General features: G+C 37.7%; 1 protein-coding gene across 11 annotated transcripts in view; it reads right to left on the bottom strand.

Annotated features, from left to right (window-relative positions):
* The window catches only part of NAV2 (neuron navigator 2), a 281,427-nt gene that overhangs the window by 173,224 nt on the left and 95,681 nt on the right, over positions 1-12,522 (bottom strand). For 10 of the 11 annotated variants that reach the window (XM_039335370.1, XM_039335375.1, XM_039335372.1 and 7 more), the window contains 2 exons: positions 3,672-4,815; positions 1,568-1,686 (listed from right to left, as the gene is read on the bottom strand). In XM_039335370.1, coding sequence (XP_039191304.1) covers positions 1,568-1,686; positions 3,672-4,815 — 1,263 coding nt within the window. Of the gene's footprint in view, positions 1-1,567; positions 1,687-3,671; positions 4,816-5,571; positions 5,944-12,522 lie in introns of those variants that run through there. The other variant, XM_039335379.1, reaches the window with a different exon arrangement.

The raw sequence follows: 12,522 nt of genomic DNA on the forward strand, positions 1-12,522 counted from the left end.
TGTACATTCATAACCTGGATGGATGATAAATTAGGTACAACTGTACAAAAACTGAACACCAGGGTGAAGGATTAATTGTGAGAACAGAAACTTTTGGAAACTTTCCAAAAGCTGTGTAACTTCTAAATACTAGCCAGTCTCTTAAAGATAGACCAACCTAATTATCCAAACATGGAAAACTAGTTTTTAGAAAGGCAAGAACAATCAAAGAAATACCATGTGAAACAATGAAAACAATTCTGAATCTCTAGTCTAAAAAAAAAAAAAACAGAATAAACTTCTGGAAAATGCTCAGCACCAACTCTAATAAAGAGCATGTTGAATAATTACTAACTGCCATTCCATATATCGCTTAACATTGCAGCCAAGTGACAATATATGGCTTAGAGCACGGGTGTCAAACTTGATCGCGTCACGTGATGTATCGTTGATTTTTTTGCCCCTGTGGAGTCGGGGTGGGCATTGCCTGCGTGTGACACATCTGGCCTGCGAGCCACCAGTTTGACACCTCTGGCTTAGAGCTTCAGTAATTTTAGGCTCTTGAGGTATTTCTTATCTAGAAACTATTGTCATCATAGGTGGCTATTTTTCAGCATAAGAATTATATTGAAATAATATGAGCAGCTAGCATTGTATATCCATTTTTAGGTGTACACTAAATTTGTAATATTTCTATTATGAATGCAATATTGATAAGTTTTTTTTCAAAGGATTTGAAAAGGATTTGCCAGTGATATCACTGTTGCCCAGGGGATGCCCAGTTGGGGGGTGTCCTTTCATGTTCCTATGAAATTGTCCACCGAAGTGGTACCCATTAATCTATTCATAGTCACCCACTTTCGAACTGCAGGGTCGACAGAAGCTGGAGAGTGTGACAGGAGGTTACCCTGCCCCACAGCAGCAATGGATCCCAAACACAAATCTGACTGACAGCCCAGTGTTTTAACCTTGTAAACCACCGAGTTCCTCTTATATGTTTATAGTTAACTAGTTTCAGTATAATATACATACACTCATTTTTAAGAATCCTTCGTAAGATTAGGCCTTTGAACACACAACTGATATTTCAAGAATCCAAACTCCTTCAATAGAATATTCTTTATAGACTTAAATATCAGGAGTTCAGACAATACTTCAGAGTCACGGTTTTGTGTATTTTTTATTATTTTTAAATTATTATTTTAAATTATTAAATAAAGCATTCTGGCCATTTTCCATAAATTCCACAATAATTATTTAAGGCAGAATTTAGCATTTAAGAGAAGTGGGCATTTTCACTAAGTTAGATATAAAGTTTTTAAAAAGCTCATTGATAAGGATTTACATAAATACAAAATAGTGTTTACAAAATAGTGTTTCCTTTTCTGACTTTCCTGAATAAGAACCTGCCATTAGTTGCTTATGCAGTGAAGATACTGAAAAACTCTGTAAAATGAAGCACCAAGAATAAATGTGCATGCTGTCCTCACTCTCACGAAAGTAACAGCCTAAATAACAAAATAAACCTTCTGGAAAAGCATCTTTTTTAATCCTCTGATTTGAAGACTCAACACATACTATCTCTTACCAGAAAGATCTTCTAAAATAGGTTGTCCAGTTTTTGTGCAGGGAGCAGATTCCATGCTTGTGCTTCCTCCTCCAGTACCGGACTCTGCTGTTATGTTTCCCTCATTGTCTGTCTGGGATCTGAAGTAGAAAATAGAGGTCAAGAAAAAGGGAAAGACATTCATTCATTCATTCATTCATTCATTCATTCATTCATTCATTCATTTGCCAAAAAGAATTCTGGCATCAATATAACAATGCTTGCAAGTATAGCATTGTGTCTTCTCCATAGGATACACTAGCACGCTGTCTGTACATAATTCATTAGTCCCACGTTGTGCTATGTCCTAGATATGGAAACAGGCACTGAACTGTAAAAAATATGAAATTTCAGCTGCCAAAAGGCCTTCTGCCATCATTTTAAATAACTTCTGTTCTAAATTAAGTTTCCAATCAGATCAATAGTCTATATTGGTGGCCATCATCCAAATATTGTTGAGGGCAATGGTATTCATGCCGGTTAATCTTTATCTACTTATTTATTTCAATTCTTTCATAGCTAATAGGGGAAGAAAAGATTTTACAAAAATTACATGAAATTCTACAACAAAGTTATGATAGGATTTGCAGATAGTCAATTTAGATAGAATTTTCTAATTCATTTTTCTAATGATTCTTTGAGAAATTAGTTGAAACCGAATAGGATAAGAAATATTAAAGGCTGGTGGCGACTATCTTTTCATACCTCTCTAGCCACTGGCATTATAAACAAAATAAAAAAAAGTGTAGATAAAGACCAATGCTACTCCAGGCTACTTGCATAGAAAACAGAATCACATGGCTTTTCATCTTCTGTTTCATCTTCTGTGAAAGAAGACTAGGGATGTATTCCTGCTCTGTTCTGTTCTATTCAAATGGTATAGGATCTTCTGCTTGACCAAGGAACTGGACTAGAAGACCTCTAAGGTCCCTTCCAGCTTTTATTCTGTCCTGTCCTGTCCTGTCCTGTCCTGTTCTATCCTATCCTACCCTACCCTACCCTACCCTACCCTACCCTACCCTACCCTACCCTACCCTTCTTTATCTATGTTCTGATGTAATAATGGCTGTTAATGACAGATGAAATTGGGCTAATAAAATATTTGGAGTGAGAGGAATAGTATTAGGTAATAAATAGTCTTTGTTGAAAATCTTATGATGCTATTTATCCTTAGAAGGATCTGGCATGTCATAAGTAAAATATTATTATTTAATCGTGTAATCTATTGTATTAATTCATACTTCACCTCTTTGACTTTCTTCCTGAACATTTTTGCTTTAGTCTCAATTTTTTTTTCTACCAAACTATATCTATAATCACATAATGTCTTAGGCACATCAGACAAGACTGAATTCACTTTTTCAGTCCCCCCCCCCAAAAAAATGTTGCCCAGTTTATGGCTTTGGTAGATGCTGGAATGTAGCAATTAACTGACTAGTTTATTACCCTCAAATTATGTCAATGAAACCAGTGATGCTGGTATCTATTTTTTAACCAGTGTATCAAGCCAGAATATTTCTATAGATACTATATAATTACAGAGAATCATTTTTAATTCTCAACCAAAGCAGTTCTATGCCATTAGGGTTTGGCATAAAGATAACAAATCTATGATTTTATAAGATGAAATTGTTGTTTACGTCATAATGAATTTTCTCTTTACCTACCTATCACTTTTTCTTCAAGAAAAAGAGGAGGAGGAGCACGAGAAGAAGGAAACTTTTCTTGTATGTAATAGCACATTGCCCTCAGCCAAATGGTGCCATGTTTTCTCAGGTCAAAAGCTACACATAACCTCTAACTGTTATGCTAAGGTCATGTTACAAAAAGTAGCAGAGCTAGAACAATGTAAAAAGGCTAAAATTAGATGGGACTGCAATTGGCCAACTTTCCAAGGACTACCAGTATCTGCATTCCCATGACTTCAGAATATGCACTGTTGCCCAGGTCTGTTTAAAATAAATAGCACCAAGCAAGTCAGCAATTACTATAGTTTTCTTCATCCTTGAAGAAAGCCATACCAGGAAAATCTGGATATACTAGAAAAGTCAGAGTTGACAAGTTATGATTAAAAAGTGCTCCTTACCTGTACATGAACGGAGCTACTGTGGCAGTATTTGGATGGCTATATTGCTGTTGCGGATGAGGTAGCTGAACACTCACAGTATTGCTTCCTGTTGTCTGGGTGGTACTGTTAGTTGGCCCATTGACAGCATGGCTGCTGCTGCTGGAACTTAAAGCTGACCACCCTCCCATTCCTCTCCCGTCAGTGGATGCTAAACTTGACGTGGAACTTGAATTCTTGCAATCTAGCTGTGCTTTTGGATGAGAGAGGCTGGTGGCTGGCTTTGCACTTCGGCTTCTTTCACCTTCTTTTGCAGAGCAACTTGGGGCACTTGAGGATTTCCCTGTGGTGTTTTTCATCCCTGGTTTTGGTATTCCACTATGTGAAGGGGCAGCTGCTTCTTTCTTGGCACTGTTGAGCTTTCCTCCTTTGGGAATAAAGCTTGCAATCTTGGAGGATTTTTTTGGCATTTCGTTTACAGCAGGAGGGACCTGTTCTTCCTTCAGCTCTTCTTTCATGTCAGCTTTTTCTATCACGGAAGTTCTCTGGGCCACATCTTTGTTTTTTTCCTTTTCTTTCTCCTTTTCCTTTTCCTTCTCCTTTTCTTTCTGTTTCTCTTTTTCTTTTTCATTGCCCTTTGGGGAACTCTTTTTATTGGTCAGAGCCCGACTAAATGTCCGTTGTGCAATTCCCTTAAGTGCAATTTTGGGACTATTTGATGTGGGTCCTGGGGTGTTTAAGTTCCGGTTTGCAGCCTCCATCTCCTCACTTTCTTCAAAGTTTGAGAGGCCCTCTAATCTTTCACAGCTAGTGTCCCGCGACCCCGGACATTCAAGAGATGACCCTACTGCTTTGGAACCCCCTTTTGTATTGAAGAGTTTCAACTTCTCCAGCATTGATTTCTGACCATTGGGAGTAGTTTTAACCATCTCTGGGAGAGGTTTGGAAGATTCCTGAACCTGCTGTTTTACAGTTAATGTGGATGTTGTGGTTGTGTGCTTAGCACTTAATGATTTGCTGCGCCAAGGTTTGACTGCAGAATTGGGCTGGGGGATGGCTGAAGAGTTATTGCAACTGGCAGCATTGTTGCTACTGCTGCTTTGAACCAAAGAAGTTGCATTTTCATTCATTCCTGTGGGTTGGGGGTCTAAACTGTCTGCTGGTTCTGGTGAGAGAGAAAAAAATAAGATACAAGATTGTTCACATTTTGAGTTTAGATAAAATCTTCAGGTGAACATGATTTGCTTTCATGGTATTTCAGTATTTAACGCTATTTCAAAAATACAGAAATGACATTTTATACTCTGTCTGTCTATCTCTATTTTTGGACTTGAAAAAAGATACGGTTGGGGGGGGCAGACTAAATAATCAACTTTTGGCAATTGTTAAAAGTTTTATTTCAATTGCAAGTTTACTGAAAACTCTATCTCTTTCTTACTGCTCTGGATCATCCAATCTACATTTGTTTACCCCAATTATAGTGATAGAGTTTGGAAGCGGCCTAAATCAAAGCTATGTTTCAAACAAACAAATAAATATGAACTCAGTCTGTGTGGAACCACCCAGTTTGACAATCTTGAAAAATAACTGAACAAACAATTCCAAATGTAACAAGAATCAAACAAAATAAAACCAACATTCGCATATCAGAATCACCACAAACAAAACAAAGTCCACAAACCAAACCAAACCTTAAATATACATTTCATTTCCTAATCCATAAAACTAAAATTTCTTATACCTTTATCCTGACAAGAATTCATGTATGATCAGTTTTATCTTAAACTGACAGCAGCTATATTAAGAAGATATAGCTGAAATATTTCCTTGATGAATTTAAACCTCTTCTATGTTCTTTTTTTCTGATGGCATTTCATGTTTTTCTTTTTAAAAAGAGAGCTTAACAATCTCCCTTACTCACCTCTCGAGAGCCACTGCTTTTTAAAGCTACTCCTTGCAAACTTTCTCTTCTGGAGACATTACATCCCAATTACTGCAAACACATCTTCTGTTAGACTGCTGATGTTTCCAATTAACTTTTGTCATCTCTCACTGTTAGCCTGCCCTGCAGCTTGCTGGGGATTAACGGCTTTTACCTGCTATCCTGGATCCTTGAGCAATAAACGGCAACTAGAGCTTCTTGTGCTTTTTGAACTTAAAAATAAACAGCAACCGGCAGTGAACGTTTGCAGCAGTTTGGAAAAGAACTGTGAATGTTGCTTTCTGAATCATACACTGCTGAAGCCACAGAGAGTCTCTTTGACTTCACTTTTAACTGCTCACGGAAGAGACAGCTCTGTTAATCTCACCAGTGTGATTTGCATCAAACTGCTTCATATTTCTAAGCACACCCATCTTCCTTACTTAGCAGAGATTTGGGTTTCTAAGAGACTTCTCCTGCAGTCAACTCCCACTGTCCTAACTGAAACAGCAGATGTGCATGCTCATTTTATAGAGAGCAGGCATTGCTAGGATTGGAAGATTTCCAGAGTGTCATTAATTATAAATGGTTAAACTAGATAATTTCTATTGCACTTTTTCCCACTCTCACCCACCCACCCCTTAGACCAGAAATTTGGAAAAGGGAACCAACTCAGGTCTAAATGCCTCACAGAATGAACTAGATTTATAGATATTTCTTTTTTTTAGGTGTAGTTAAATACTTAAGCAATCCCTTTTCATTTTGTAATTGGGATAGAAGTTAAAAGTTCACCCGGAGGGATGAATACACATGCAGTCAACACATACAAATCAGGTTATACTAAATATGTCTGAAGAGCCAGATACTTAAATATATGATTTTATACCCAACTGTAAGCAAACTTTAAACTACCTGTACAGATCAAGAAACTAATTTAATTCTACAGCATCAGCTGCAGCAAGGAGGAATTATTCATTATTTTATTCCAAGTTCTGTATCCCATCCTTCTGATGGATATGCATCATTTAGCTGCATGTAGAATTAAGATATTAAAGACTGCTTTGAACATTTCCAGAAAACGCTAAAATCCTTAGTCCTTTAAAAAAAAAAAATAGTGCCTTAGATCAATGCTGACTCCTGGACTAACCCCTGCAGTTTTCTTGGCAAGATTTTCAGAAGTGATTTGCCATTGCCTACTTCCTAGGGCTGAGAGAGAATGACTGACCTAAGGTCACCCAGCTGGCTTCATGCCTAAGGCAGGACTAGAACTCATGGTATCCTGGCTTCTAGCTTCGTGCCTTAATCACTGCCCAAACTGGCTCTCTTAGTTCTATAATATTTCTAAACACTTCCCAATTATCCCTCCCCATTATACCTTTTATTATAAGCAGATTGTTAATTCCTTAAAACAGAGAAGGGTCTTCTGTTATTTTTGTGGAAAACTCATGGGGATGGAGTTGCATAACGAAGGCAATGGTTCATTGGAGGAGGGCATTCATTTTTGGCTTCTACTTCTCATTCACCTAAATCACAAACTGCAGAAATAGTAGTCATGTCTTGATGCCTGCCATGACTGATTGTACAGAACTTTTGAAATTAGGCTGAAGTTTATGGGCAGCTGGGTAAGAGTTATATGCAGCCCTTGGGGCATTAATTATCTAACCTTGCCTTCAATAAAACACCTGTGAATTGTATATGAGAAACTGATGGGTCTAACTATAGATGGAATCCACAAAATGGACCCATCCCTTCTTTGCCTCAGTTCCAAATGTGAATTTGGGACATCTTCACAGATTTGGAAGCTGCAGAGGTGTCAAATGAAATCTAGTAATACTTAATATTTAAGTATTACTTGTTTATGGGTAGATTGCAAAACTTTAGTAATAGTAATAGTAGTAAAGTTGGAGGTCATCTAGTCCAACCCCCTGCTCAGGCAGGAAACCCTACACCATTTCGGACAAATGGCTGTCCAGTCTCTTCTTAAAAACTTTCAGTGTTGGAGGCAGGCTGTTCCACTGATTAATTGTTCTCACTGTCAGGAAGTTTCTCCTTAGTTCTAGGTTGCTTCTCTCCTTGATTAGTTTCCACCCGTTGCTTCTTGTCCTGCCTTCAGGTGCTTTGGAAAATAGCTTATTCCCTCTTCTTTATGGCAGCCCCTGAGATATTGGAATACTGCTATCATGTCCCCCCGTGTCCTTCTCTTCGTTAAACTAGACATACCCAATTCTAGCAACCGTTCCTTATATGTTTTAGCCTCCAGTCCCCTAATCATCTTTGTTGCTCTTCTCTGTACTCTTTCTAGATCTCAACATCTTTTTTACATTGTGGTGACCAAAACTGGATGCAGTATTCCAAGTGTGGCCTTACCAAGGCATTGAAGAGTGATATTAATACTTCACGTGATCTTGATTCTATCCCTCTGTTAATGCAGCCTAGCACTGTGTTGGCCTTTTTGGCAGCTGCAACACACTGCTGGCTCATATTTAGGAGATTGTCTACTAGGACTCCGAGGTCCCTCTCACAGTTACTACTATTGAGCATGGTGCCACCTATGCTGTACTTTAGAGACAAAGCATTCTCCTCAGTTCCCAAATTTGAGCTCTAGGGAGATCCCTGGACTCTTGTGTTAGGATTTTACCACGTACTTCCCTTATGACTGAATAAATGCCGATCATTATTTCAGCTGCTTTTTCTGGTCACTGATTTTGGTCCTACTTCAGTGATATACCTTCAAACATTTTATTTCAAAAAGAAGTTCTTTGCACTGAGTGTCTCAGATTGTCTCATTTTTGCAACGAATAAAATAAATTCCCACCTGTCATCTCCCCTGAGGCAGTTTTGTTTCTTCAAGAGTGTTTGCCAACTTTACTTGACAACAAGTGAGACATGTTCAAATTCAAAATATGGTTAGGCTAAATAACCACTTTCTCTCCTCCTTTCAAAGGAAGAGCTCGACTTGGAATTTATTTAATTCCCCGTGTTTGTGTTACAGATTCGCTGGTGGTCCCATTTGAATGCCAATGAATATTGTACCACAGTTAGCTTGAATTTCATCAGCTCCTGTAATATCTTGACTGCAAATTCAAACCTAGCCACTCACAATGAAACTATGTCAATAGTTTAAATTGTTCTGTGAAATGTTTGTGTAAGAAGAACTGGAGAAAACGCATATAATTTCCCATCATTTGTCAAGTTAAACCTAAACACAGGCTGCTTCCTTATGGTTACCACTAGCTATAGAGATTTGTCACAAATAAAGAAAATTATTTCTAGAACATAATTCTAACTAACTTTAGTCACTGGGAAGAGTAAAAATGAGTTTATAAACACTAAGGGATGGGAGGGGCAAGTTTGTGTGTGGGAAATCTGTGTCCTCCCAAATATTAAGCCTTGGGAGACAACCTCTCACTGTCGCTCATACAGAATTACAGTAGGGTGAATGGAATTAGGGACCACCCTATGACCATCATTTGCAATTGTCAGTTAAATGCAGCTGGTCTTTCTGAGAGAAAGCAATGGTTTCCCTCAGATAACATGTATGTGACTTCCCGTACTATTTCTTTAAAGGTCCTAGAGGTATAATGAATCATGGAACTGCAGTTAGTTTATTTCCCCACTCGCTAAACTAAGTATTACATGACAAATGGTGCATCTCCATCCAAGAATAAACAAAGTCCAGATTGACCACTTTGAGGTTACTGAATTCTACAGATTTGATCTACCAACAGTGATAGATGATGTTAATGGTGTTCCACGTAACCCATCAATGTCCGTGGAGTAGGTGTCTACCCTGGCCTCTTTCTGGCTGGAGACAGAGACCAGGTGCCAAAAGTGTGGGAATCATATGGCCTCAACCCTTAAGACCTGGCTTTTCCTTTAGGTCCTGGGCCAAGAAATTATGTAAGTCATTAATATGTGACTTTATTGAACCTAGTGCACTCTCTCTCTCTCTCTCTCTCTCTCTCTCTCTCTCTCTCTCTATATATATATATATATAATATATATATATATATATATATATATATATATATATTTTCTGAGGTTTTCGCGGGTGTTTGTATGTAGGTCTTTGGTTGTTCGGGTTTTCTCCCGCGTAAAATTTTACGCGGGAGAAAACCCGAACAACCAAAGACCTATATATATATATATTACATGTTTGTTATTTTTGCTATTAGCCACCCAGGGTTGCTTGGCAAATGGGCAGGCATGCAAATTGAAATATTAATTAAATAAAATTTTATATGTATTATATTAAATTAAATCAATCACTGCACGTGCAGTAATAAATTTTGTTCTGCGTTTGGTTTTTTTTGAGGTATGCTCAAATTCAGAATGTTGCAACATTATTTGAGGCCAGATATGTCCAACCCATGGTCCTTGGGCCACATGCAGCCCTGGACAAATAATAATGTGGCTCCACAGAATAAAACATATAAAAAAAATAAAGGATTTTTAATGGATATAAAATATACATTAACTATATTGTATATTTTATATGCAGCTCAAGACAATTCCTCTTCACTCAGTGTGGCCTGGGGAAGCCAAAATATTGGACAACTATGCTTTAGACTATTATTTAATGTACAGCTGCCCAGAATCATTGAGAGTTTATTTAATAATTAAATTATTTTGATTAAATGTACAGTTGCACTAAATTCTTCAATTCACTGGCAACAACTGAAAAAAGTACTACTGATAAAAGAACTGAGATAGAGGAGGAAAATGCAATTTGAAGTTAACGTATTAAATCTTCCAAAACATCTGCCTTTCATTTATTTATTTTAGATTTATAACTTGGACCTGACCATTTATAACATGGACATAGAAAAAAAGTAATTTTCATTTCATCATGAGATAGGTTGAGAAGGTCTATGCCAGGGATAGGCAACCTTGGCTCTTTTATGACTCATGGCCTTCAACTCCCAGAATTCCTGAGCCAGTTGAAGTCCACGAGTCATAAAAGAGCCAAGGTTGCCTATCCCTGGTCTATGCCTTGTCACAGCACTGCTTCTCTTGTGTCCCTGTTGCGTGTCAGAGTTGAAGAACATGCTTGTAGAAGAAAACCTAAGTGCTAAAGTTGTCCTGGCCCCCATTGTAGAATGTTGGGCTCTTGTCACTTTTTTTGCCCACTGCTAGCCTTAAAATTTCATGTCCCAAATGTATTTGTCTTCTGCAGATATCTGCAGATATAATGGATTGCTGCAACATCCTTGCCATAGTACATACATTTGCAGAGGTAACTGTCAATCATCTAGGGATAATCTTATTTTCTAACCCATTTGGCAGGGAAAAGGCGTGAGACAGCTTAAATTAGCAGAGGTGTGAAACTCACTCCTGAACAAAAACGTTTTGGCAGGAAAAAGGGAACTACAGCCCAATTTTGTTGGGGGAAAATTGATTAATTGCATATAAGAGAAGCAAAACAAGGCTGTTGAGTTCAATATGATTTACATTTGAAGGTGCACATTGCAGAACATTATTGAATATTCAGTAAAAGGACTAAAGCTACTCAAAAGAAATAGCCAATAGAGTTATATACCATGAATAGTCAGAATGTTCTTCATGGCACAAGGCTTGACACAATTTTATACCAATTGTTATAGATGAAATTTCCATTCAAATGAATGGAATATACCTCATGAGCAAACTGAAGCAGGATACTCCTGTACTGAACATATACCTGTTGGAAGTGATGGATTTACAGTAGTCTGCAATTTATTTGATGGGATCCTCAATTAGCCCACCGTAGTATCACAAAATTAAGGTAGTTATAGGTCTGATACAAAAGAGGGATTGCCCATTTTATAGTCCCCGTAGCCATTAAGCTAATTATAAAAATTACTAGGATTCAGTGAGTAGGAAATTGATCAAGTCTCAGGGGATAGTTCAGATTAAGCAAGGAAAGAAGTGCATGTATTCAGATTGTTTTGTAACTAAGGAAGCAGGTACATAAATAACTTTTTTCAGTGCCATTATAACTTTGGTCACTAAATAAATAGTTGTAAGTAAAGGATTACTGTACTCTCTGAGTTATACTCTGTTTTTTCTCTCCCATAGTTATGATTTAATGGATACTTGGCCATTCTCTTGATGGCTTTAAAAGATATCTAATTTATACTGGCATAAAAGTTCTTGCTAGCTTAGGAAGCCTCAGTTCTAGTTTGATAGCTTAATTTAATGCACATAGCCCTCTTGAAAATTCAAATGTCTTTAAATATTTCTCTTCAATCCTGCTCTTTAAAACTCACCCTGGATAACAAAAATCAAGCAACCAACTCCAGAAAATCCAACTCTGATATAACACCCCCAACCATCTCTTTGTAACCCCACTTGACATAACAGAAGGAACAAGTATAACCCACATAGACCATAAAAGGGTGTTCAACTTGATCTTAAATTGTACAGTCTTTTCCTACTCATACATCTAATTTAAAATCACTCAGTGTAGTTGCTGGATTCATAGGACACAGCTTGCATAATTCTTCCCTCTACTTCTTGAGTGTCAAACTTGATTGCGTCACGTGATGTATCGCAACGTATCATGACATATTGTGACTTTTTTGCCTTTGTGGAGCCGGGGTGGGTGTGGCCTGCGTGTGACACATCTGGCTCGCGGGCCACCAGTTTGACACCCCCTGTTTAGTTCAACAGCATCATTTGTACCTTTCTTTTTCCTCATGTTAGAGACACATAAACAACAATGAAATTATTCACAAGTTGGCACCTGATCTATTGATGAAGTTATTTCTTTAGTTTTAAAATTTGTTGATTTTCTAACCTAGGGACAGATTTGGAAGAGAAAGAAAGAATCTAAATTGCTCTCTCTCTCTCTCTCTCTCTCTCTCTCTCTCTCTCTCTCTCTCTCTCTCTCTCTCTCTCTCTCTCTCTCTCTCTCTCTCTCGTATACACATCAGTAGGCTACTTTTCAGTTTCTCAGTTGCTTTTGAGCAG

Source organism: Crotalus tigris, unplaced genomic scaffold (genome assembly GCF_016545835.1).
Source record: "Crotalus tigris isolate CLP2741 ecotype Arizona unplaced genomic scaffold, ASM1654583v1 scf7180000017640.1540244, whole genome shotgun sequence".
Lineage (NCBI taxonomy): Eukaryota > Metazoa > Chordata > Lepidosauria > Squamata > Viperidae > Crotalus > Crotalus tigris.